We start from the raw sequence: 27,005 nt of genomic DNA on the forward strand, positions 1-27,005 counted from the left end.
CCAAGCCTGGTGCTAGGGCTGTCTGCCACACTTCACTATATTTACTCAATTGGTTTGGAAGTAGCTTTTCTCCTGTCCTTCCCAAGCTGCCAGCACCTGCTCAGGGGCCTGAGGCATTTGGAGAGGACAAAAAACCCCAAACCTGCTACACGGATGCATCTTACACTGCTAACTGACAAGACTATGCTGAGGCTAACACACAGCACACCTGCTGTATACGCTGGATAGGTTTCTATATATATATATTTATATACATACAGTAGCTATGGGGGGGATGTCGGATCCCCAGAGGTCCAGGACTTCCTGTGGCCAAGCCGATACCCTTCTTTCTCAGTCCCAGCCACGGGTGCAGGGCCGTGAGCCTGGCTGGGAACTGAGGTGCTTTGCCCCCAGCCCTGGCATCTCCTTCCAGGGCTGGGCAGGAATGCCTTCCCCCTGCCTCCACCAGAGCTGTGCCAGCCCCTGCTGCCTCCCCTGCAGGTGCGTGGGGCTTGGGAGCTGGCGTACTTTGGTCATCGCTGTGGGTTGGCAAAGGGGGTAGGCAGGACAATTCCCGGGGTGTTTCTGCTTGACCGAAATGCTGGCTCCCGAGCTCACTTTGTGCCAGGCTGTTCCCTGAGGAAGGGCAGGGCCCAGGGTGGTGCAGGGGCTCTGGGGAGCAAACATAACCATTCAATGACTGCGTGAGCTGAATGCACAGCCAGGCTATGCAGACAGGGTCGTCGAGGGAGGTGGGGAAGGGCCACCATGATGGAGCCCGTCTCTTCTGCTTTGTGAATTCAGAGCTAGCCCGGGGCAGCAGGTGAGCACCAGTCAGCGCTCTCGGGACGGGCTGGGCAGGGGCACTGAGCTGGGTTCACCACTAGCCTAAAGGACCAGTCTCGGGGCAAGGGGAGAGCTGGCCTGGAGGCTCCAGGAGCACATTTAGAGCCTGCGGACAGTGCTGGCAGCCCGACCTGGACTTCCAGCCAAGCCCTGCATGTGCCGTGGGTAGCTTCCTTCTTTTGGTGGTGCTCTGATGGGCCACCTGCCGCTCCAGGGTGCTCCGGGGGTAGGGGGGGTTGATTTCAGCAGCTTCTCCCAGGGGCAGGTGGTGGGATGGGCAGTAAACCACAGCTCCTCAGTCTCTTGGTCCCTAGAGTTCCCTGCTGCCCGGCTCAGGGGTCTCAGCTGGTCGGGGCTCTGGTATGGTCCATGGTGGGGGGATCCCCTGCCAGCCCCTCCTGGGCAGGGGGTCCCTGCAGGCTGCTGGCTACGCCATGCTGCTGTTGGAGCATGGCGTGCTCTGGGTGCTGCCAATGCTGTGGCTGGTGCTGCTGCTTTCGGAGGCAGGCGGGTTCACAGAGACTGGCTGCATTTTGGCCGTGGGACCTGGAGCATATCACAAGGCAGAAACGTAGAAAACATGAGGGAGGGAACAGGGGATTTTCTTCACCCTTAGAAAATCTGGGAAAACTAGTTGCGGGCTGGGTGACTGATGACAAGGCACAGCCAGCCTGTGGCAGCTCGTTCCAGCCTTGACCTCTTGGGGCCCAGCTAAGCCAATTGTCTCCTTGTTTTCCCTGGCACCGGCCTCTCCTCACGGAGATAAAACCAATCATCCTGCCCCCGCATCCAGGGCCCAGCTGACGCATTCAGGATGAAGGCCTGCCTGGTTGTATTGGCCTGGCTCTATCGCTACTGGCGTGTTCTGGAGATAAACTCTGGGAACCAGGGGAAGCTCGGCGCAGCCTCCCGGGTCCTGGGGAAAAGGAGCAGGGCTCCTTACGCAGTGTGGGAGCGTTGCAGGGAGCAGTGCTCTGACCTTTTACTGGCCAAGAGTTGCAATCCCATGAGACCAAAGCACAGCAAGGCCTTGGGGTTGCCAGTGCTGCTATCGGTTCCAGCTGGAGGCCTCAGGAAGATGAGCCAGATGGATTTTAACAGCCTGACAGTATTTTCCGTGGCATGCAGCACTGGGCTGGATGTGCTAGCTGGGGGCCTGGCCATAGTGCCTCCCTCGAGGAGCAGAGCTGTTGCACGGAGCCGGCTGCAGGTTCCTCGGGCCTCGGAGCAGGTCTGAGCCTGGAGCGGGCCACTTACGGAGGAGCCTGAGTGAGGGAAACCTTGGCTTGGGGCAGGGGCAAGAGGTTCGTCCCCATGAGCTGTGTGTCTGGGGCCCAGGCGGGGAGGCCTGTGGAGCAGCCCAGCCTGGGACCTGGCTCAGCGAGCAGGTGTAACAGGTACTCACGGGTGTGAGAATAAATGTACCAGAGCGCGGCGGTGAGCAGAGCGCCGATCAGGAAGGCTCCGAAGGTGATGCCCAGAACTGCTCCCATCCCTAGACCCGGATCTGGTGGGATACAAGCAGTCATCAGCAAGGAGCCGCAGACACCCTGGTCCCAACACTCGCCCTGTGCCCAGGCGCCCTTCCCTCCCTGTGGCATCCAGCGCAAGACCCTTTTGTCATTTCCATGCCCAGTCCCACCGTGCCACGCAGCCACTGGAGCCTGCCCCCAGTGTGGCCCAGGAGAGGAGAGAGGAGAAGGCCCAGTGGGGGCAAGCAGTCAGCCAAAGCACAACCTGGTTGAGCCAGAGCAGGACGAGTCGTGCCCAGGGCTGGGGGGCAGTCTGGCTATGTGCGGCCTTTGCTGCCTGGCAGGAGAGCAGCTTCCCAGCGTTGCAATGCTTTGGTGTGGACAGGAGTGTGGCAGCCGCGTGCCACTGCTGCGCCAAACCCTCACCGCCACGTCACAGCCCACCCCAGGCACAGGATGACCAAGCCCAGCTGGCGCCCGCTGCCATGGGCTCTGAGTGCTGGTTTCCCCCTGCATGCACCTCCGCTCCCCTGCCCTATAGCTGAAGGGACAAGGTAGCGATTGCTTCAGGTCTCATTTGACTCATGACAATTCCTCAGACTTGCCTCTAAAACAAGTCTCAGGACTGTCCAATCCCCAACTCCCCACAAACAAAAAAAATGCTGGCAGCTTTCAGCGGCACAGCTCACTCTGGCTAAGCCCAGTGGCTGCTCCCAGCAAAGTGCCAGGGGACAGGAGACACATGTCTGTGATGTGCAGCATGGGGCCCAGCCAGGGCAAACTCATGTCCAAAGCCTTTCCTTGCTTTGTTGGGCTGCTGTCCTGGGGGAACGGAGCAAACAGAGGCAGGAAGAGGCAGTCAAGGTGGGAGGAAAGCAGGAAGTCATCCTGGCTGGGATGGGACTGTGGAAGCAGGGCTGTGTTGCCTGGAAAGATGGGCTTGGGAGGGGGTGTGGGGCTGACCGGAAACACTGCCACGTGCCCTCGCAGAGTAGCTGCAAAAGCCATCACTACTGTGTGGAGGCAGCAGCTGGACACTGGTGGGGTCAGGCTGGGTGTGGGCCTGGCTAGTGGAGCAGGACCCCCTCAGTGGGGCATCCTGCATCCCTGATCTTAGCCAGGATTTCAGGCTGAAATCACCTGCCCATGCCCATCAGCACTCGTCATCTACTTTGTTGGTGACAGGCCTATGCCAGATGCAGGTCACACTCAGACCCAGTCCCTGAAGGCTCCCTAGGCATCTTCCTCTGCCAGGAGCTATGTGCTGCATGGCGGTCCCAGACCAAGGGACAGGGCCTCACAATCAGGGGCAGGGGTCTTAGCAAGACTTGCCAAGTATATTTTATATACTGCGGTGGGTGGGTTGAGGGGAGGGTGTGTGTCTACAGGTATAGCTGTGTGTAGTTATAGATACACACACATGTATGCACGCCTTTAACTTCTCAAGTTTGGGGGAGGGTGATAAGGTGAAGACTCCTTTGTTCTACGACAAAAGGCAGAAGTCTTGCTTAATCATGTCACTCCAGGAGCTGGGCCTTTCAGGCAAGCACCAGACACCATGGAGGCTCAGGCTAAGTATTGCAAAGGGTGGCAGGAATGGCTGCATCTGTCAGAGAACAAATACATCCCGGGTCCCTTCCTGGACAGAGCCCCATGTATGGCACATCGGGGGGAGATAAACCAACATCTGGGGGCAGGTGAAGTAGCAGCAAGTGGTCAAAACCATCTTACAAGTACTAGCAACAGGAATGGCTGATTCCCCCCACCCCTTCCCTCTGCCAAACCACTGCAATGCAGCCACCTCTGGGGTGGGCCATGGCTGCTGTTTAACAGTTGCGTAGGAACGCTGCTTCCCAGGCAGCAAGGGCAGGAAATGAAGGTCATTGCCCACAAGTCTCCTCGTGCGCTTTTGCCAGCATGAGCTCCCAGCCTCGTTGTCTTGGCTTGCGCTAGGCCTGTTTACACTGGCTGGGGCTCATGGCGGATCTCTGCTCCTTGCCCCTGCCCTGGTCACGTTGCACATAGGTCAGTGCCTTCCCCCACCATACCACTCTGCATTGTCACAGCAGCCAGGACAGGAGCTGTAGCTGAAGGCAAAGGGAGCCAGGGAAGGGGGTATGGAAAGCAGAAGGAAGCTGCTAGGAATATGATAAGGGCAACAGTGCTAATGGCCCCTGCAGGAGGCCAGCAGACAAAGCCCTTGTCTGCCCCTTCCTCCTTCCCAGACTTACAGCCAGAGCCAGGCCTCTAAGCAGGCATGTGGCATGGCGGGGAAGCCTCAGTGATCCAGCACAGAAGCCTTGCGTCTGCCTCAGGCCAGCACAGGCGGTTCGGGTCGGTCTGGCAGAGCTCACGTCTGCATTGCAGCCAGGTTCCCTTGGCTCTGGGCTGTACCGACAGCCCATGCTGGCCGAGCATGCTGCACTCACGCTGATCACTGAAGCTTAGGGCCTCAGCAACAGCGTCAGGCACTTCACGGGGCTCTTGGGGAGGTCATTGGGCACCTCTGCCTGGGACTGGGAGGCAAAGGGGTGGGGAAGAGCGTGGGAGTGCAGGCTCCTGCCAGATTGAAAAGTTGGGAAGCCTTGGAGCAGCTCTGCAGGGACTGGCGGATGCACAGGGTGGGGGTAGCAGCAGGGAAGTGAGGGGCGTTTGCTGCGGAAGACAGAAGCAAGGGGGTTGGGGTGAATCCTGATGCAAGGGATGCAAGGCCAGTGCTGGGGCTCTGGGATGCTAAAGGCAGTGTCTGGCCCCACTCTCCATGTCCACGCAGCCCAGTCCCCAGGCTGGCTAAGCTGCTCCCCACACAGCCGGGGGGGCGAGGGGGCGGCTTTCAAAGATAACCAGCCTTTACTGACGGTTCCGGGCTACCCGCTCAGACCAAGCAGGGCCCTATCTCCCTTCCTCTGGGTTATCGCCTGCGTGTTTTCATCTCCGCTGTCCTGGTTCCTGAATGGGCTCCCCAGGGCAGCACAGGCTCCATGCAGCCGCCCCAAACTTGCCCTCCCCTCCCCGCAGGCAGGACTTCACCGCTCAGCCACATGCTTTGCTCTGCCCTCTCCTGACCAGGCTGGGCTTGGTTCCCCCCTCCAGTGTATTTGCTAATCCTCTGCTTTTTCCCCTTGCTCCCAGCCTTGTCTGCGCTGTCTGCAGTGGTCTGAGGCGAAGGGCCAGTCACACGGGATGAGTCCAGTGGGACAAAGACCATACTTGGCACTGCTCCCGCTTGGATGCTCTCCCCTTAGTCCTTGCCTGCAGGCTGGCTTCTGTTTTACTGGGTATTTCTCTCCTCTCTGTTCGCCCTGGTCCCTAATGACCCAACTGCCGCTTTCATACGGAGGAAAGACAGTAATCCTTCACTTGTCAGCTCTGGGCAGGGATCCAGGTGTGCTGCTCACCCTGCAGCAGTACATAGGACACGCAGGCAGAGCTCAATGGCTGTCTAAAATAGTTACGTGCTGCAACCCTGGCTCTCAGCTCTGTGCCCCCCACCCGGCAGAAAGGGAGACTCACTCTGGGGAGGCAATTTGGAGTCCTGCAGCATCACCTTCAAAGCCTTTTTCAAGACAGTGCTGTTCCCAGACTGAGAAAAGAGAAAGAGAAGGGGTAAGGTGTGCAGCTCCCACCCTGGTCCAGAAAGAGAGCCCGAGCCAGCCTAACCTCCCAGTGGTGATGGGAATAGCGGACACAGGATGTCACCCACAGAGGATGCCCCCCCCCCCACCACTGGGGCACGGCACATAGACTGGGAGCTCTGGAGCCAGATCCTTCCTGGATCAGTCACAGGATCTGGGCCAGGAGACCCTGCTGGAAGAGGGGAGGGGAGTTGCCTGAGCACAGCAACCCAATCTAAGTTATGTGTGGGGGGCTAAACCCCCACTGGCATACTAGGCTGGCTGGTGTACATGCTGTGCAGTCTCTGGGACCAGATACGAGCAGCCTGGCACCACACAGGCGGCAGCTGCTGCTCCACCTGGCAGGATGGGACAGGTTGGTGGCACCTCTTCTCATGGCTCCTGGGCGGGTGGGATGGTGCGTGTCCTAGTCTGACACATGAGGGGCAAGGCCACGTGTCTTGGCCCCACTAGGCCGGGGAGCAGGGACAGCCCACACTCACATTGTACTGCAGGGCAATTCTGCAGAGAAGGATGGCAGTCGGGGGAGCCTGCTGGTGCTCTCCAGGGCTGTAGATGAAGCTGAAGCGCTGGGTCTTTCTGTCCAGAGTGGGCTCTGGCGGCTGTAAGATTTTCACTGTGGGGTCCCAGGGATTGTTGTCTTTGACCAGGGGCAGAGGCTTCTGTCCAGCCAGCTCCAGCTGGCACTCCAGCTGCTCCAGCTCCGGCTTGTCCTTCGTCCGAAGTTGCACCTGCAGAGCCAGAGGTGGGTCAGCAGGGGCTCAGCTCCCTCCTGCCGCCTGAGCCACGAGGGAGCAAAGTCAAAGGCTCCAGCCCATGGGCCTGCTCCAGCCTAGCTTGGGAGCAGCAGCACAGGCGCCAGCAGGGAGGATTCCAGCCCCAGGCCCCACCTGCCAGCTCCAGCACTGGCCTGGGTGGCTGCTTCTCTGCGCATGGCCCCTGCAGCCCAACCCGCGACAGGTCAGCTCTGCTACGGGCTGGGCCTGAGTCACCAAGGACCTAGCTCTGAGCTCTCTGGTATGCCACCTCGGGCTTGCCCTGCACCTTCGGTCAGTGATTCTCTTCATCCCTGAAGGAGCCAGAAGTCAGTGGGAGTGGAAAGGGAGCTGCCGGGGGTGGGGTGCTCAGTCCTAATCTGCAGCCCTGTTCTTTGGAATTGGCCCCGCCACACCCCGGCCGGAAAGTCTGGGTCCTGAGCTGCAGCCAGGCCCAACCATCACACAGTCCTGCCACCGCACCTCGCCCTGCTGTGCCAGCGTGCCCAGGCCTGGGGTTGTAGCCCCTCTGGCCAGAGCTGCCGTGGGTCTCTGACAGACTGTCACCCTGGCAAGGGGCCAGGGCAGCTCTAATGGAATCGAGTGTCAGACCCCAAAGAGGACTTCCACCCAGCTTTTGAGGCAAAGCCACTGCTGTATGGGTTTGAACATCACAGAGCCATGGCAGCCCAGCGAGGCTGCAGCCTGGCTGCAGTCCCTGTATGAGAAACCACAGTACCTGGACATAGGCCACTTTGTTGGTTTCCAGCACGGTAGTGGAAGGCGATGTGAATTCTGGGTCGTGGAAGAGCTGCAGAGACATCTCTCGGTCCTGGACAGGGATTTGGCACACAAAAGGTACCTGTGGGGGAAAGGCACAGGGATGAACTACAGGGCAACCTCTCAGACTGGAGCAGTGCTGGATTCACCCAGTCTCCGGGGAGTCACAGTGATGGGTCGTGGGCCTCCCAAAGGGAACCCTGTCTCCTGGAGTTGGCATATAGGCATGCACAAAGGGGTGGAGGGAGGGGAGGTAGGATCTCCCAGACTCCTGGATTCTTGCCCCAGCTGCCAAGTGCTGTCCCAGACACGGTCCCAGAGGCAGTCACTCCCTGTGGGAGATGCGCACGTCCAAGACGTTCCCTGCTTTACCTGCTCCAGGTCCCACAGCCTGGTGTGCCCCTTGGCACCACCAACTTGACAGCTGGCTTGGCTGGGGGGATGTGGCAGTAGGTTACAAGTTTCCCAGCCTTTCCAGACCACTGACCTCTGTGCAGCCAGTTCCTACAGTCTGCGGGGGATCTGTGCTGAGCACCACGGTCCTCAGAATTAAGGACCCAAACTGCTCTCTGCTGCATTACTACCATTGCAGCTCAGTGATTTCTATAAACACAAAAGCCTTCCCGTCCCTCTGGGTGGGTTTTATCATACAAACCCTGTCAGGGGAGGAGAGATTAAGAAAGCTTTTTAGTTCCTGAGACATCTCTGCAGCAGCAGGGAGAGGAATTAGGAAAGAGAAGAAATAAAGAGAGAAACCTCCCTAATCACAGCCTTACCTGAATTTTCTGTGGAGGAGAAACCAGTGTCAGGATCAGCTGGGGACAAGAGGAGAAAGGGAAGCGTGAGGGTCCTGCGGATGGCTCCTTGGCCTGACACAGGAGAGGGTGTCCTGAGCGCTGTGTTCCCAGGAAGTGACATGGGACACGTGTCAGGTGTGGCAGCACTTAATTCAGGTAGGGGGGCTAGGTGTCCAGCAGACAGGTGCTTTTTAGCCACTTGGTTCCATATGCAGCCCTGCCTGCTGAGACTTGTAGCCTTTGCTGCCCACGCCTCTGCATTACACAAGGGGCAGCGGGTTGCTTTTCTACAAAGTCTCGGTTCTGACAGTGCAAAACACTGGGCGTCCTCAACTTCCTGTGAAGTCACTGGGGGTTAAGGGTGCTCAGCCCTCCCAGATCAGGCTTGTGCAGTTGCTGACATGGTGCTGAGAACCCATATGGAGTAGGGAGAACCGGAGAGAGGAAATGTGAATGCCCAGAGTGGAACTGAGTCGCATACTGTGTGCACTGGGGCAAAAGTGGGTTCGGACAGCTCCACGAAGTGACGTGGGATTTCTGAACCAGGAGTGGAGATGATGTACCCGGGAGAGGCAGGCAGGACTGCAACCAAGTGCTAAAGCCTAGGAATCCATGTGCCGGAGGAGGCAGAGGGTCTAGGGGCCTATACCAAGGACGGGGGTGGCAGGGAGGTTCCCTGATGTGAGACTGCAAGCAGCAGCCCCCGGGTAGGTTTTGCTGACCTTGTTTGTGACATGGATCCCATCCTTCACCACAGTGGAGCATTTCTCCAGAAGGCTCATCAGCACAAACTGGGACCCATTGTTTGTAGCTTTGCAGTTGGAGTCCTGCAGCGTAACTTCATTGACGGGCAGATTTAAACCCTATGGGCAAAAGATACCTCTGTGTTCATGAGCTGTTAGAGGCAGAATCCCAGGCCAGCTTGGCTGTCCCTAACTTGGTTGGAGTGTGTCTCCCATCTCCTTTGGGGAAAATCAGGACCAAATCCTCTGCCCCTTGGTGTCTGGGTCCCATGGTCTGAGAGGGCTCTGCATGGCAGAGTCAACAGAACCCAAAGGCCCAGGTCCACAATGTGCTGCCCCCTTCCCACAGTTCACCACCAAGCCCTCAGTCACATCCCAGCCACTCACAGGTATGAGATAGCTGGGTATGACTATCTTAATGGAGTCATTCGTACACTTCCATGGCTTCATCAGGTTGAGCTCTGAGCGGATCTTTGATTCAAGGCTGACACTCTGTCCAGTTGCTGTTGTTGTTGAGATCGCATTATTCGGTGCTATAGAAATAAACACCAGAGAAGCACTGAGAAAGGAGAGACGGGGGCAGCAGTGTCTTGGATGGCTCAGAGGCTGCAGGGATTTGGCAAGATGAACCCACTGGGGTGATGCCAGCCCAATGGCCAGAGCAGCCCCGAGGAGGCAGGAGAAATGCCCAAAAGGCCTGGTCCCGGGCAGGCAAAACTCCCATTGTAGGCAGTGGGACACGTGCGCAGAAGCAATCCTGCTGGGCTCAGTGGTGCTGTGGGGTTTCTGAGCGCTCGGGGGAGGAAGTGGGGGGACTGTCTTGAGAGTTGGTGAAATTCTCTTGATCCTCAAAGAAAGGAGCAATAGGATAAACTTCTACCCTGCAACATCCAAAGGTCTCACTCCCCGAGCTGCAGGGAGCCAACTTGGAGGCAGGCAGGGGACTGCACTCTTTACTTCAGGGCCTGTTCAATCCTGGACCAACCTAGCGACACTGCTAATCTGGGGAGCACATCGTACTAATTCTGCTGTGCCGTGGACACTTCCCCACTGGGCTTTGGACTATTGGCATCGACTGTTTCCTGTGAGCTGCCCAGGCGCCAGCAGATGGTAACACGTCTCAGTCACTACACACCTAGGCCAGTGACTTCAGCTGAACCAGGAGCTTCAGGGTGAAAGACTCTGCAGCCCCGAGCCATCCTGTGGCTTTGCTGGGAAGCCAGTCATCTGGCCAACAGCCAAGCTAAGGGACAGTGCAAAAAGGAGCATCTCTGCAGACTCACCACATTTCTGTATCCGAATGGTCACATTACTAGCAGAAGGGATGTCCAGGTACGAGGCTATGATGCTGTAATTCATCTCCAGGACCCTGTTGATCAAGCCCTGCTCCGTGTTGGGAAGGTTGTTTCCAGCAACTTTGATTGGAATGGCTCTGAGAGTGTAATTCCCAGATGCCTGAGGGAGGAGAGTAGGAGATTTGGGATTTTAGAGATTAGAGAGGAGGGATTAGGAGAGACAGAAGATGGAGAGAAGGTAGGAGGAAGATGGAGCCAACAGTTATTGTTATGTGGGAGGGTGCTGGTGACTGCCAACTTGTCTTTGATCTATGGGCACTTGCAGACCTTGCTGGAGCCTAGGGGCAGACAACCACCCTTCATTCATGTTGAACAAAAGAGCAATTTAAAACGCCTGTTTTTTTAATGATAACGGAAACAATAGAAACACCCAAGGCTTTAGCTCATAGGGGAAGGCCCAAGCAAAACCACCACAGAGAGGATGGAGGGCAGGTTTCAGGGACAGACTGCACATGCAGGGGCTCAAACCTGGACGGCTGGAGCTGCCTGAGTCTGTGTGTAGAAGCCAAGAGAAATGCTGGGGGCACGGGACTGGCGGGAAAGCAGGCCTGGCAGCTCTGAGCAAGGGAATTACCTTCCACTCCTTGGTCCTGCTGTGGTCAAGAGAGCAGGACTCTGGGGGCAAACTGTACATAGACAGGACTGTAGCAAAGACGTCCCGGACTCATACAATCCATTTCCTTAAGGGGAACAGCCTGGGAAGATGCTGAGCTGGGCTAGCCCCCCAGGGCCAGGGGCAGCAGCAGCAGCATTAGAGGGATGCGTTCCTGGTGCCTTTTCCCAGCCTAGCGACGGAGACTGAGAGGACCCAGGCGTTGTGGGGTGGCCAGGACCAGCTCCCACCAGAGCCCAAAGGCTTTGGCAAAACGGAGGCTGGGCTTCTGACAGAAAGGGCCCCTGCTGCCTCAGTGAGAGGCATCTGTCCCTCAGAACAAGCCTCTGCCATCTTGTACCATGTCCCTTTGGGACTTACAGACTAGGCTGCATCAGGCAGGGCTGGTGCCTGGAAAGCAGGCCTCAGAGGAGCACCTTTCGACCAAGCTCCAGCAGAGAGGTCTAGGCTCCTGGTAATTTGTGCATGTCCCCTGCTGCTTCTTGGAGAGTGAGATGGCAAGCCCAGAGCTCCAGCCAAATGCCAGTGTGGCCATATTTTGCCTCTCTGAGCTCCTCTTCCCCCTCCACAGCATTTCTGGGTGCTCTGGAAAGACCCCTGCCTTCCACATGCAGGGGCTGCTGTGTCCCAGCTTAGCAGCCCCCATGCCCAGCTGGTGAAGTGCTTTGCAGGAAAAGCCATGAAAGACGTGTGAGGGGGCCCATCACTGCCTTACCATAATCTGCATGTCCTGCTGTAGGCTGAGGAGCCAGGACATGCTGGGCTGGCTTTGGAGGATCAGCATCCTTTGCAGATTCTGTGGCACTTCTCCATTTTGGCAGCTTACATCCACGTTCACCTCCGTGACCCATGAGCTATGGAACAAGCCCCAGAATGAACCACAGTGACCATGGGCCCAAGCACCCCCTGCGCTATTAGTGGGCGGCACACTAATATCCCATTTCCTTGGTCCTCCCTGTAGGCAGCTATCAAAGGCCACACCTGGATGCTGGCATGGGGATCTCCAGGACTAGCTGTAAGAGGCATCCCCGACTTGTATGCACCCTCCTACCAAGGGCAGGCCTCTTCCACTGGCTCACATCTGCCACTGCCTGGCTAAGCTCAGGGCAACTCCTTAGCTTTGCTGACATGGGTGAACACTGCAGAGCTGTATGCATGGCTCTCTTGATCACTCACACACACACACATGCCCATCACTGGAGACTGGACAGAGGAGCTTTGCCTCCTCCTCGCCAGACCACACCAGTGGTTACCTGGGGTCCTCTGGCCCCCGCACCCACAGGATATGAGCCTCCTTCTCCTTCTCCTTCATCTCGTTGGTGGTGCAGGTTTTAACATCACTGGACAAGAGCTCGGCCTCTAGGTAGTGCCGGGCATTGAAGCCTGCTTGAGGATGGCAGTCAGGGGGGCTGCTGGCATCTGGAAGGGAGAGAAAGGAATCACTGGTGTTAGTGTGGGAAGCTTTGCGGAGCCGTATATAGACTTCCTCCTCCTCCTTCTGGGGGGGCCTGGTCCCACAGACATGACATAAGACCCCCTGCAACTGGGTACAGAAGAGGAGAACAGAGGTGTCCCATCTCTCCTCTCTGCTGTAACTAGAAGGGCTCCAAGCTACAAGGGTGGCCAGGGGCCAGGGAATCCTGCCTGTGGCAGCCCCCACCTCCCCAGTGCAGCTGGGCTCAGCACAGAAGACATGGCTCATGCCACCTCTGAGTGCTTGTGAGGAAGATCACACTGCAGAGATGGTTGCTGGCACTGTTGGGGCACTGCTGAGAGGAAGTCTGCAGAGCTAACTGAAAGTCAGCCCTGTCTTGATTAAGCCTCAAAGCCCAGGGCTGAGTCTGTAACCAGGGCTGGCTGCTTTGAACTCCCTCGGTCCTGGACAATGTCTGGCCAGGGAGGATGGTTTCTTGCTGCTCCCCTGCAGCGTGCCCAGCTCCTAGCCTGGCCCGTGGGTGAGTCTGACCAGCCAGAAGCTTGCGAGAGGCTCATGGACCTACCTTCGCCCAGACGGAAGAGGATATGCCGGGGGTTTTCCAGCTCGGTGTAGGATGTAATGCCCCCATAGGTGGTAACTGCCCATTTCACGAGCTCTTCACTGTTGTCGGACAGAGGAGCATTTCCTTGTCTTGCTTCGGTACCGTCTTCGAAGATAAGCACCTGGGCACGGACTATGCCATTTTGTTTTGAGTCCTGGGAGTGGGGACACACAGGCTCTGAGATACAACAGTCCCATGAGGGTCTCCTGGGGGCTGCAAGGACTTTGCGCCTCATCCCCCGCAGGGCATTCCAGCAAGCAGAAACAAGGACAGTGCCAATCGGTGCTGCTGGATACCCCCTGCGCTGGATGCCGCAGCTGGCCCTGCCCACCCCTCTCGGGGACAACTGAGCCCTGCAGCATGGTTGTTTCTTCCTCTCCCCTCAGACACAGACCCACAGCCTGCGACCACCCATGCCGGCTGCCTTTGGGGTCTGCTTGGTGGCCTACCAGGAAGCCTGCATCAGCTGGTGGGGCCTGGGGATTTTCCACGAATGCTCAGAGGAGCTGGTGCCCAGCTTCTCTGCTCCCCTGGCTTCTCGGGTCATCTTTTCCCAGCAAGGGAGGACAGGAGCAGTGAGCGAGACCCAGGCTGATGGCTCGCTTCCCCGGCAGTGCGCAGCGGAGCCGCTGGTGCAGCACTCAATCCAATAGTGCCTCACCCGGCCTCCCCCATTGTCAGCCCATGTTATTATTAGACACAAATAGGAAGGAGGCTTATTTTGCTAACAAAGCTCGCAGCCCTGGCTGAGCCTGCTGGAGCCAAGCCCCATCCCTGACCTTCCAACAGGCAGAGGAAGCAGGAGCCTTTGCAAGTCCTGTGCGTCACTCCCCGCACCGACTGGCTGCAGGGGGGCGGGGAGGCAAACAGCAGCCAGCCCCTGGAGCCACAGGGAGGGGGTGCTCAGGGACAGCAATGAGCCCCCAGGGCAGGTGTAGGGACAGCCTGGGGAGGGGGGGCAGGAAGCCAGGCACGCTCCAAGTGGCAGGGAAGGAAGGGGGTGTTCTCGCTGGACACCGACACTGCAGACACGTCCTGCCTGCTCAGCCAGTGGCATGAGTGTCAGGCATCGTGGGGGCAGCAGCACCTGCCTAGCCCCCAGCAGTGCCTTCCCCGTGGCATGGGTGGGCACTGGAGAGAGCTAAAACTGCATCGCTTACTCCAGGGAGGGGAGGGTCTCTGTAGCCGGGCGGTTGCCCCTTCCCAATGCTCCCAGCCTGTCTCTGCCAGGGAAGGGTCCCTGGAGCTCATTGCAAGCTGGGGAGAGCCATGCTGGGCCGGCCACTGGAATGGCCCAGGCTGCAGCAGGCAGCCTGGACCCCAGCTCGCCCCCGCGCTGAGAGGCTGAGCACATGGCTGCCCGTCTCCAGACTCAGCCCGGTGTCTGGCCAGGACAGAAGTGGCGACAGAAAGGGCAGATCTCCCTGGCTCTGCCGCACCACTCTGCACCCCCTGAGCCTCTTGGCGAAGGAAGAGAGTGTCTGGGTGCCCCAGGCTGATGAGCTGGCAGTTCATCTCACAACCCACACGGACACCCATCAGGTCAGCGTGTGCTGGGGTCCTTGCAGGTACATTGCAATGGAGACCTAAGCTCAGGAGTCCAGGGCCAGCTCAGGTAAGGCTCTGCCACATGGTTGCAACTGCAAGAAAGACACCTTAAGGCAGGAGGGGCAGTGATTTGGGTTGAAGTAACCTACCACTTAGGGAGCTTGGTGAGCTGTTGTAGGCCAGGGCAGCACCTCACCTTCCCCTGTAGCAGCTCAACAAAACTTCCTAAGTGGCAGCTTAATAGACCTGGGAACAGAGCAGGACCCTCGTGCTATCACCGTCCAGGGATCCCAGCCCCAGCCCTGGCGTCTCCATGGAGAGTGTCTTGGGACCTGTGTGGGCAGGGCGCACTCAGTCAGGTGGACAGGACGAGGCGGCAGGCTTGGGGGGCGGAGGGAGCGGCATCTGGAAGCAGGATGGGCAGGTGGGGCTGGGATCGTGGAGCCGTGACAGCACGGAGCTGGGGCCCGAGGTAGAGCCACGATTCACTCTCCACGTGCCCCCGCCTGCAGAACCAGCGCCCATCACAGGGACGTGCAGGCAGTGGATCATGGCACTGCCCTGGGCCTGGGACCTGGCTCCATGCTGTCACTACCACCCTGGCCCTGGCTCTGCCCATACATCCCACCTCCACTCCTGGACGCAGCTCCCTGCTCACCCATGGCCCCATCCCATCCACCTGGCTAAGTGCACCCTTCCCACACAGGTCCTGGGCAGGGAGACTCTGTCTGCCCGCTTGCTGCATGAGTCTCCTTTCTATGGAGACTCTGTCTACCTACCCGCTCTGTGCACCCGGGGCAGCGGGACCGGCCACACATGCCACGGCCCAGGCTGCCCCTCGTGCCTGCGGTGGGCATGGCCAATGGACTCACTGCTCCTGGGGAGCTTGCAGCCCTTCCAACCACAAAGGATACCCCAGAGTAGGTGAAGGGGGACTGGGAGGAGGGGGCAGGACCTTGCTGCTCAGTTGGGCCATTTCCTTCTTCCCTGGGGGGCAGCGCTGGGGTTTCCGGTGGGGGCTCACATGCCAGCTCCAGCCTCTGCTGTTTGCTATTGGTAGTAACGGCTCCTGTGGGGCTCCCCTTGGAATTTGGGAGATTACTTCCAGCTGCAGCGCTGGAGACCAGCCAGCTGGCCAAGACCTCTCCCTGCCAGGGCTGTGGCACAGCCTCACGCCCAGGGCCTCCAGCTGATTGCTTCCCATTCTCAGACAGAAGACAACCGAGACAAACAGCAGGACATGGGAGCCCTGCTCCTTTCCCCACTCTACCTACCCCTTTCCTCCCTCCCTGTAGTATAGCACGCTTCACTGTGGTTCTGCCCTCTCCTGCCCTGAAGGTCGGGGTGGTCTCGTCAGCGCTGCCAGCACGCTCGCAGGTGCAGCCCTGGGAGGCGCAGTTCTCACCTGTCTGGAGGACTCCTTAAAAGGCCAAGAATGAAGAGACACGACCCCAGACTTGCTGGAGTAGATCGCCAACACCACCTTCCTCTCGGGGGCCTTTCTTTCCAGGGACACGCTCAGGTGCAGGAACGGATCCTGAGGGAAGGAATGGGAGGACGTCATTCAAACTCCTTGCACCCGGGAACACATGGGGCAGCATCACATGCACGGGGCACCTTTTAGGTGGGGTTTTTATTGCGAAAGAAGAGAATGCAAAAGAACAAACCAAGAGGCAAACACAGCAGGATCTGGGGTCTTCATATACAGGGGCTTCACACCAAGGGCTAGCTGCTGAATGAGGGGTTGGCAGCAGGTGCCTGCTGCTGCCTGTACTTCAAGAGGTGCCACTTCTACCCTCAGCTGGGGGTCTTCACAGCTGTGCATGGCAGGTTGGGGAAGTGTTGCCCTTGGAAAGAAGGGTTGTATGCCCCAGACACGCACAACCTCTCCTCTCCGCAGTGGGGTAGGTGCAGAGCATTTGGGGTCTGCTGAATAAAGTCTTGAATAAAGAGAGACTTGTCCGGGAGCCTTTGGCCTTTGGCCGGCCACTCCGTGGACAAAGACTCCTCTCTGTTGAAGCTGGGGAAGAGGCCAGCTCTACCCTTTGGGAGAAAAGTCACAAATCCTGCCCCCTGACTGTGCCTAGCTGAAGGGAGCATGACCCAGGCCATGGGGCGAGGAGCTCCCTCGCGCAGAAGAGCTGGGAACATCCATGCATCAGTCCCCAGACCTCTCCTCCAATCCCCTCTCCCCCAGGCCGCAGCATGGCCACAAGGTACGTGAGCAGCTTTCCCGGAGACCAAGAGTCACAGGAGTGGTGGATCATAGGCACCCTGATTTCTGCCTGGAGCTGTGGCCCACCCAGAGTCCAGCTTCCTCTGTTCAGGCCCATGATACCAGCCAAATTAACCTGTTTGGCAACCACACACCACAAGCAGCTTCCAAGCCACACGTTAGCCACCCCTACACTAGACGGTGCCCATCCAGATGTGCACGAATGACCCTGTGGCAATCTTGTCCTGCCATTGTGTTACCCTCCCATGGCCTGGCCCCCTTAGACACCGCTCTGCTCAGTGGTGATGCTTCTGACCAGGCTGCCCTGAGAGCATCCTCCACACCCGGATTCAGGCTCCTGAGTGATGATTTAAGCCTGGCAATACGGACTCTGCTCCAGATTTCAGGCCCTGCATGTGGAGACACCATCCTACAGCCTTACTGCAGGACCCCAAGCCCTGCTGCAAGGTCCAGAGTGGAAAATTACCCTGGGTGAAATAGCAGCCACAGGTAGACAAAGGAGACCTCCAGCAGCACAGGCCTTTGCCCCAGCACCGCCTGAAGGCATCTGCCCAGCACCGACTCAGGAAGCATCGCCCCCGCTTCCTGCAGCGGCCTGGGCTTTCCCCACAGGTCAGTCCACCCTGACCCCATGCTGATGAGCTGATGGTGCCTGGGCTCCTGGCTGGGTGATTCAGGGCAGAGTTTCCCGCACATTGTACACACACACCCTGCCTGTACCAGGATGATCTTATCGGGAGCTACTGGAAAGGAACAAGCAACAGCTCTCCCCCAGCCAAGCTGTGGATAACGATGCACTGCTGTACCCAGCCCTGCGGTGCCACGAGGCATCCAGTAAGTATTACTCTGTGGGTGGCCCCGGGACCCTGGCAGGGCCCTACAGCCTGGCGAAGAGGAGGGGCTTGCTTCTATTTTTACTGCTGTGTGTTTTCCAGAGGCCATTGTTCTTCTTCTCTAGAGTGGCGGGAGGCTTTATTTTACCCCGTGTTGCCTTTTTCATGGGGATCTGCTTATAGAAACTGGTTTCCAGTAATTCTTCTATAAGCGGAGCCTGGTCACTCGGGCTCCCCCGCCTCGCAGTCGGGGCACGGTGCCAGCTGTCTGAATGCCGTGGCTGTGACATCAGCCCCTCTGTGCACAAACAGATGCGGGGGCTGGAGTCTGGGTTATTTATTTACATGCCATGACAAAGGCCTGGCTCCCACCTGTAGCGGGATCCCAGCTGTCTGCTCCTGCCTTGGCCCTTCCTTCACAGTCAGGTGCCTGGCAGCAGCCTTAAGGGAGATGGTGCGGAAGAGCATATTCATGTGGCCCCTCCTGAAGCCTTGACCGAGCCTGCACAGACCTTGCTTTCCAGGGCCCCAGCTGTACTGTTCCTGGTTCCTGGCTTGTCAAGGGGACAGGGACAGATGTGGCTCCAGAGTTAAACTATTCCCCGTTGGGGTCCCAGGTTCTGGCACAGGCTTCTCTGTAGAAGTAGGCTGGTCTGCAGGGCCAGACATCAACCTGACACCTGGGAGAAGGGGCTGGATCGACTAGGTGGGCAAGTCGCTTGGGCTTTGTCTATGTGGCCCAAAGCTCTGCCAGGCAGAGATCTCAGACCTGGTCTGCAATCACCAGGCTTGCACCTGGGGAGCCTGGGCTAACACACCCAGCTTGTCAGACTGAAAAGAGTCCCTGCCAGCTGCTCGATCACTGACGATGTAGTCAGGTTGGCTTGGACCATCTGGAGGCTGCTCAGTGTCCAAAGCATAGTCACTTATCCCCGCCCATGACTGCACCTTGTAGTCTGGAGCAGGCAGCCCAGGCTCCAGGTGGCCTGTGTCCTTCACCCACAATAAAGCACCTCCTCTGGATTGCACATGGCTGGGCCCTGGACAGCTCTCCCTCTTATGCCCTTGACATGAGCTCCTCTACATGAAAACCTCGCAGCTGACATGCCTGCAGCCTCCTCACTCCACAGCACAAGCCCTTTCTCTGCCCCAAGCTCCAAGTGCTTCTGGACCCTTTGGCCGGGGGGCTCAGCTCAGCAGATTCCCAGTGCCCAGGCTGGGGCTGAGCGATGCACCTTTTTGGCCTTAAATGGTTCTGGGCTGCCTGACGCCAGTGAAGGATTCTGGCTCTGGCATCCCTGAGCGGGCAGCACGGCCCATGAAAGCCTGGCGAAGGGGAGAAGCCCAGCAGCCTTCCTCCCGCTGCACACAATGGACAACAGAAACATCCCGCCCAGTCGGCAGACATGGGACTCCAGAGGAAGCAGAGGAGCCCTGCGCCCTGCCCTGGGATGTGTCGTGCTGCGGCTCTTGTGTAGTTTGCTCACTGCATCTTGGGGCTCCCAAAGCAGCCAGGATGCGGAGATGGCAGCCCTTGTGCCTTCAGCCTGGCTGCCTCCCTCATGCACATGGAGACTTTGCCATCTGTTTCTCTTGATCTTTTTTCTTCAAACCACCCGGGGTGCGCTTTGTTCCTGGAACCTCTGCTATGGCTTCCTGTTAACACGGTTTAGTCTGGGATAAGAACACATACAGGGCTTATTTTGGGAGCTTAGCATGGCGAGCCCCTGGCCAACTCAGAAGGAAGCAGTTCCTTCCCATGTAGAGGAAATTGCACGTGGTCTCTTGAGTGTATTTTAACAAACTACTTCCAGCCTTGCAGTGACAGGACATTGATGGTGCCTTATTCCCTCGGCTTTGCTCTTCCCAAGTTAAAGGTTGTTTTTGATGTTTCGGTCACTGTGCCTGCTAGTTGTTCCCAAAGTTTTCAAGAGCGGGTTAGACAAATGCTTGTCTAGGAAGGTTTAGACAGGGATGGTCCTGTCTTGAGCAGGGGACTGGGCTAGATGTGACCTCCTGCACGCTCTGCCAGCCCAGCTCTTCTACGATTCTTTGACTTCATTGTTAATGCTAAGGTGAGCGGCCTGAAGGATGGATGCTGCTGCAAAGAATCAGCTGAAGGGAGGAGTTCAGGAAAAGATGGGTGTGAGGAAGGAGAGAGGAAGGCTGCTAGTGGCGACTCCATATGTCTATAAACAACCATCCTTCTCGGCCTCTGAATCCGGAGCAGTTTCAGTGTCCTCACACTGGTGTGACCTCACGCTTTCAGTTCCAGCCTTTGCCGTCCAGCCCCACCCACACAAAAAAAGAAGCTGGCGATCGGAAGCGGAGCTGGGTGGAATCACGGGGCAGCATCAGCTGTGTCTGCAGTCTTAGGCACCGTGGTTTGCTGTAGCAAGTTATGCTTTCCTCTGCAGTGACCCTCTGTCACCCTGAACCCAATGACCTCCAGCTCCAGAGCTAATGGATTTGAATCCAGCAGATGGGGGCAGCGGCAATCAGTTAGCTACTACAGCTAGGGCAGGAAAAGGCAATAAACACTTGCCTGCGTGTTACACATTAAAAGAGAATAACTAACCAGGAAGAACATTCTTTCCATCCCTGTTTGTCAGCAGGACATTGCTGCATCGGGCTCATTTTGGAAAGGACAGTCCCTACAAATGAGCTATAGCAGAAAAAGGCCATAAGGAGCTGTCCACCTCCTCTCCATGAGCGAGGATAGGAGCAGGAGACGGCCCCTGTGCTGAGGAGCTGACAGTCCGGCTCAAAGGGCCCAACATGGAGGATGGCTCAGATGAAATATAGCAGGAAATCCTCCTCTGAGAATCAAGCATTTCACACTGATCCATCTGTCTCGTTCTCACTGACTTCATGCTGCTTATAATCAAGTCCCTAGTGAGGAACATGGCTGGCAGGGATACGAGTCTCACAGCCAGGCTTCCCCAGCCCAGCTGTGACTTGCAATAAAAGATTCCCAGCGTTGTGTGACTGACAAATGCCATCGCCCTGACTGATATCCCCGCCAAGGTCCTTATCACATGGACATGCAGAGCTCGGGACCGCAGGACCACGGTTAGACCCCAGCTGCCTGGCATGGGACGCAGGCCCTTGGATCGAAGACAAATGCAACAGCTGAGAGCTCCCAAGAAGTGTTTATCATGTCTCACCAGGAACTGAGCTCTCTGCAGAAGTGGTGAGGGCCATATTCTTCAGGCTCCAGGTGGTTTTACCCCAGTGTAATACCACCAGCTTTGGGAGTGGTAGTGGCTGCTACACAGCACTGACAAGCCAACTATTTACTGCGTTATGTCACTCAGGATAGGCTCCCACATCTGCATCCACTGGCCTTTATTGCTGGATCCCAAGCAAGGATGGGAAGCATAAGCCACGTAGAACCCATTCAAAGGGTCTGAGCCTCTAGTGCCAAAAGGGACTTGTGATTTTGAACGCCTGGCTTGAGAGACCTCCAGGGGAGCTGTTTTTTTCAGAAGGCAGGATCAGGACATCATGCCTTCTGAAAAAAGCACCATCGTGCTTTTAAAGCACCTCAAAGCCCACACCCAAACAAGGAGCATCTGAAGTGACAAGAAGACATAAAAAAAGCTCTTGGTTCCAAAAGTGACAAGGCACTTCGGAAACAGCTGGCTCAGGGTTACTAGTGGAACTGGGTGATTTTAGGCCTGTTTGCTTTGTTAAATATTAGAATTGCGTCTGCTGCATTTTATCTGTTTTGTCCCTGAAAACTCTGTGCGGGATCTCACTCCAAGAAAACCTCTTCGGACTTGATGTAGCTTTGGTTACACTGAGTTAGAGAAATGTGGCTTTTAAAAATGAGGCCCCCTCCTCTTGGCAGAAAGCAGAACAAAACCATGGTTTCAGTTAAGGGTGGGAGGGAAAATCGTTCACAGGACCCCAACAGGGTAGTGAAACCCATGCTGTTAAAAAATGCTCGAGGCCAAATGAAAGCCCAAATGCCACCTGCTCCTCAGATCTTTAAGCTGGAGGGAAATGGTCGTGGTTGGAAAGCTAAAACATGGCCAAGTCTGTGGCATTTTCTATCACAGTTGCATACATGAGGGTGACAGGAGATCAAACACACACACACACACACACACACGCGCACACACACCCACTTCCTGATCCCCACCCCCTTTGCTGCTCTCCATCCAGTGCTGTTCTTATGTGCAGGAAGCAGAGCACATTTTACGAGACTCTTGCCCTCTGAAGTGCCTGTAAATGTCATTTTAACTGCCTGCATATACCATAAAAACAAAGCTGGCAGATATATGCATGAGGGCTTGCAGCCCATGAGAGACATGTGCCAAGCACTTCAGACGAACTGCGAGCCCTCCCACGGAGCATAGTTAGCATCAATTATTTCCCTTCCAAGTCAAATGTCTCAGCAGAGGAAGCAAGGACTGACTGGGCCAGGGGTAAGGTAAGGGCTGAGGCACATAGGCTACAAAGCTCCTACAATTGTGGTTGGGCCTGTTATGAGGATGGCACCTTTTGTTACCACTGACATCCCCTTTAGAGACTGCGTACGGGTCTCCATTAATTAGTTTTGACCAATTCTGGTGCACATGTTTTTAAAAAGCAGAGCACGGGAAGGACTGTTCTGACACAGACCCACGATCGAGTCAGAGGATCATCCTGTCTCTGAGCACAGCCAAAGAAAGATGTGCAAAGCCCTGTCTACCTGGCCACAGCCTGCTAGGTGTGTCGCTGCCCGTTCTGGCTCTGAAGAGCGCGGTTTGCCATCACAACCCCGTTTCCACATCTCTACCAAGCTGTGTTTGTACAAGTACATGCTGGGAAAACCCAGGCAGGCCTGCTCTAGTGCCTTAGCAGCAGGGAGTGAATCAAAGGGGCATGACACAGAGCAGCACCACAGCGGTGCATCTTGGGGACTCCTACCACACTGAAAACCAGGAGGAAGGAAGGTCAGTCTAACTGGTGATGCAGGTGTGAATGCAGGGAACCCATCTCCCCTGCATAGCCCCCACCCCAGGCTGAGCCCCTCAAGCCAGACTAGGGCTCCAGCAGTAGCTAAACACTGTCAGGTACCAGGTTAGCTACCAACCGATCGCTGATGGTCTGTAAAGACACCCAGGTCAGAGCCAACCCTGCCCTAGCAGCTTGGGGATGTGGCTCAAAGGGGCTGAGTGGGTGGCAGGGGTTGTAAATAATAACAGATCCATAATGCCACCCCTGCCATCCGGTGCCCTCCCCAGCTGAGAGCCTGGGCAAAAACAGGCCTCAGTGCTAAAGCAGTCTGGAGCATGTGCTTAGCATGACATTAGTAACTCGCATCCAGACCCTGGGTTTTGGGAGGTGGCTGGACAGGCTGCCCCAGTAGGGATGGAGGCTGCTTCTTTGTGGGCAATAGAATTAGCACCTTCTTGTTTTGGTTAGCCCGAGCATTTCCTGACCTCAGCTGCGATACCCCCAAGCCCATGTGCATCTCTCCCTATGGCAGCCCTATCCTGTCCATGCTGGTACAACCCCACACTGTCCCTTTCTTCACCTGCCAGCTGAAGCAAGCCCCTTCTCCAAAGAGCAAAGCATGGTCCATGCACCAGCACCAGCACCAGCCCCTTTTAGCTGCATCCCCTCAGCCAGCAGAGGACACACCTGGGGATCCCACCCGGTTTCCATCACGGTGGCACAGAGCCCAGCTGTGAAACAGACTGGCCGCCATAAATCAAGGATCCTTCACAAGGTGGTCGTTCCATCCCCCTGTGCCTGGGCAGGTGTAATCCAGTCCTGGGAGATGCAGCCTTCAGACCAGTGACAGCGCCCAGGATGGATGGTGACAAGGAGGTGACATGCTTCTTCTCCTACCCTGGTCCCCAGTCCCACAATCACTCACCTTTGTCAAGCTTTTCACATTGAGGACGTGGACTTCCCGGTCTTTCCCCACAGTGCTGTTGCTCACGCATCCTTTGATAGTCCTGCTTGTTGTGTAAGACACTTGAACATCCGAATTTAGGCTGATTGGCTGTAGGGTGCAGGCACCAGTACTCACTGGATCTAGAGAGGAAGCAGCTCAAAGTCAGGCGCCTTGCTGCCATCCTGAAGGAGAATGGTGATAAGGGAAGCCCCAGGGGGCACGGAGTGCAGGGAGGACGGGAAGGCTGTGGGTACCAGCCAAGGGGCAGGAGGACCAAGGGGCTGGACAAGGGGAAGGTCTCGGGCACAGAGGTGAGAGAACTGCAGCTCATGAGAGATTCTCAGGCGACTGTCTACTCAGTGCAGGGAAAAGGTGCTCAAAGGAGAGGGATGCAGGAAGGAGGTGCAGCAGCAGCCAGCAAGGTGCCTGAGCCCAGAGAGTGAGAAGCAGCCAAGGAAAGACATCGGCCTTGCACTGGAAGTTGCAGGGAGGAGTGGGGGGCAGGGGCAGCCCCCACTTCTAGCACAGTTGGCTCTGACAGAAACCACAGCCCTGACGTGCTTGTTCAAGACACTGTGAGTACAGGAAGGAAGGAAGCCAGGAAGGACAGATGGACCGGGCATGAGCATGGCCCTCGAATAGGTTTCCTCAGCGAGTGCAGCAGCAACCAAGCCCATGGCCAGTGCTTCTGCCCAGCTCCACCCTTTCTCTGTGGCTGTATGGTGCCTTTGCAGTCAGGGGTGCTCCGTCTGGGAAGTGTTTCATCGCTAGACCTGATCGCTAGCATGCGGTGGCAGATCGCTCTCTACTCCTGGTGCAGCCCCACTGGTTATCGCTGGGCTCTGGCCAGCCGAGCCCAGAGCCCAGCTCCAGGGAAGAGCAACAGCAAAACTGTTCAGATGCCGGCTCTGCATCGCAAGTCCAGAAATGCCAAGTACAGGCCGATCTCTGCATTGCACCTGGGCTGCTGTAATGTCTCAGTCATTGGTCACCCCTGGGAACTGAGCCCTGGTTTCCTTGGGCCAGATTGTCACTGCTGGGCTGAAAGAGTAGCTCCTTGAATGGGCACCTATGTGTAGCGCAACCTTACTCCCTGCAAGTCGGCTTTTGGAGGAAGGGATGCAGCCTGCAGAGCCATGGGTCCCTGCAGGGTAACACAGGACGCTCCAAAGACCTGGTGAGCCACATGTGTCACCAAACCTGTTCCTGCATGTTATATTCTAGTGCCATGGTCAAATGTGAGGCCTGCTATGCAAAGCCTTGAGCACACACAAAGAGAGAGCCTTCCTGCCCCCAAAGGCTCCCTGCTCTCAGCAGACCAGGAGGGAGGGGAAGTGACTGCACCAAGGTCTCAGAGCAAAGCTAGGACTGGAGCACAACTGTCTGAGGCCATGCTGCCTTCCTAGTCACAGCCCATCCAGCACTTCACAAGGTGAAATACTGACGCCTGCTGAAACAGGCCCGCCACACAAGTCTGGCCTGAAGGACAAAGTCCTTCCACTGGGGGCTAGTGGTGTGCCAACGCACAGGGAAGAGCACAGATCACAACAGCGACGGGGAACGAACCTCAGGCTCCAGGGCGGGACCTGCCAATTGCCAGAGTGGTCAGCAACCCCAACTCCAAGTGCATACACACAGGCATGCTCATGCACTCACACATACACGTATACACACACATAGGCATATACACACATGCACAGGCACATGCACACATGTGCTACCCACACACCCACAGCGTAACACAGCAGGCCAAGGGCTCCGCGGATTTTTTTTAAACTTCCTCTTGAAGTATCACATATTGGCCACTACCTGAAGTAGGAGACCCAGCTCAATGAAGCTGTGATCTGGTATGGAAAATCCTGTGTCCCTTCTGCAATCAAGTTCCTGCCAAAAATCATGCTATACCTTTTATAAACAATTGAGCCCAAGAGGATGTTTGCTTCCACCCCCACCCCCGCCCCACACACACACACATGCACACGCACACCCGGGTCTGCAACACGGAAATCGGAAAGATCAAAAATTGTTGTTCAAATCATCCCGACACGGAGGCAGTATGGACTGAGGAGCCAGTAACAATGGGTGATTCAAACAAACCAAGCAGTATTTAATTGAAGTGGGAATGCGAGTGGGATCCTGGCTGGAAGCCTGAGCCTGACCTTGGTCACCTGCACAAGCAGGGCTACTGACTGCTATGGACCCAGCTGTGAGACGGGCCCATCAGAGTCCACGAGAAAGAACCGGCCACGCAGGGTGGGAAGCTACCAGATCCCAGCCTGCCGGGGTGCAGCAATGGTCAGCCCCAGTTTGACTGACGCAGAAGCCAAGGCTAGAAGCCATGCTCTTAACCCAGGAGCTTGTTTCTGCTGTGATGACGTTGCAGTCGATGAACTAACCCTTCTCTTCTGGACCGTTTCTCTCAGTCCCCAGGTTCCTAACAAGACTGTGCGGTCCACAACACATGGAAGGAAAAAATAACAGCCAGCTCTTCCATTTCACCCAAACCCTGGAACGCTGAGGTCTGGCTTGAAAGGGACCAGGGATGAGGGTAATATGGTCCCAGGATGAGACAAGTCACTTCACACAGGCCTCAGCAGCTACTGGTCTGGGCAAATGTTGAGTTCCAGATCCTAGCAGGACCAGCCCCCACAGCCAGCCCAGTGCCCCTAGCTCATGGCACCTTCTGACCGAATACTTGCTGTAGAGGAAGGGAAAATGCTGCCCAGGCTGGTCTGGACAGGACAGGGTAACCACAGACAGTTGCTATGTTCCCTTTCCCACATGCTCCTGGTACCTGCTGGGATTGACTGCAGCTCAGCGTAGAAACAGTACTTCCAACAGGGAATACCCCGTGTGCGAGAGGGTCTGGTGAAAGTCCCCTGCCCCTGGTGTGAATGTCAGAGGGAGGGTCTGTGCTGCAGGTCGAGACCCGCTTCCTGCAGGCAGGCCATGAAGAAGAGGCAAAGAAGGAAAAGGTGCTAATTAAATTGTACTGCCTTGTATGGTGGTGAGTGCCTGCGAGTGTTACTGCTTTCCCCACAGGGGATCAGCATCTTCTGGCTGTGTCTCATTGGCCCTGTACTGCTAAGCGCTAAGGAGTTTTGCCCACATCTGAAGTAGCACAGGTCTGGAGCACAAAGATCCACCAGCCCTGCTACTCCAGTGGTATCTGAGAGCCCGTGGCACTCGGGCAGCCCCAACCGAGAAGCTTCTGATGCCAGCAGACAATTGCCGAGAGCCTCCGACTGTGGCACCAGAGCATTTGCTCAGGGCAGAATGAGAGAAACCAGAGCCCACCCCAAGGGCAGCCCGGTGCCCAGAGGAAGGGAGAACAGCAAGTAGGTAGCAGAGGTGGAGGGCCCAGGCCTGGTCACTTGCAGGGCAGTGTTTTCTTTGGAGATAGCCAGGAATTGAAAGGATTTCCACGGCTGCTCTCTGGGGACTGAGACTCACCAGTGGCTCCAGACAAGTGCGTCCAAGC

General features: G+C 56.8%; 1 protein-coding gene across 1 annotated transcript in view; it reads right to left on the bottom strand.

Annotated features, from left to right (window-relative positions):
- Positions 1–225: 225 nt before the first annotated feature.
- ENG (endoglin) overlaps positions 226–27,005 on the bottom strand; it is a 37,261-nt gene continuing 10,481 nt past the window's right edge. Inside the window, exons 2-15 of the mRNA XM_090021788.1 lie at positions 23,504–23,664; positions 15,968–16,099; positions 12,976–13,168; positions 12,229–12,394; positions 11,691–11,829; positions 10,291–10,462; positions 9,395–9,540; positions 8,987–9,127; positions 8,244–8,282; positions 7,427–7,549; positions 6,415–6,663; positions 5,811–5,880; positions 2,231–2,332; positions 226–1,371 (exon numbers count right to left, since the gene is read on the bottom strand). Coding sequence (XP_089877914.1) covers positions 1,253–1,371; positions 2,231–2,332; positions 5,811–5,880; positions 6,415–6,663; positions 7,427–7,549; positions 8,244–8,282; positions 8,987–9,127; positions 9,395–9,540; positions 10,291–10,462; positions 11,691–11,829; positions 12,229–12,394; positions 12,976–13,168; positions 15,968–16,099; positions 23,504–23,664 — 1,952 coding nt within the window. The 3' untranslated portion in view covers positions 226–1,252. The remainder of the gene's footprint in view (positions 1,372–2,230; positions 2,333–5,810; positions 5,881–6,414; positions 6,664–7,426; positions 7,550–8,243; positions 8,283–8,986; positions 9,128–9,394; positions 9,541–10,290; positions 10,463–11,690; positions 11,830–12,228; positions 12,395–12,975; positions 13,169–15,967; positions 16,100–23,503; positions 23,665–27,005) is intronic.

The sequence above is a fragment of the Crocodylus siamensis genome, chromosome 11 (assembly GCF_052110815.1).
Source record: "Crocodylus siamensis isolate JL-2025a chromosome 11, ASM5211081v1, whole genome shotgun sequence".
NCBI classification, from domain to species: Eukaryota; Metazoa; Chordata; order Crocodylia; family Crocodylidae; genus Crocodylus; species Crocodylus siamensis.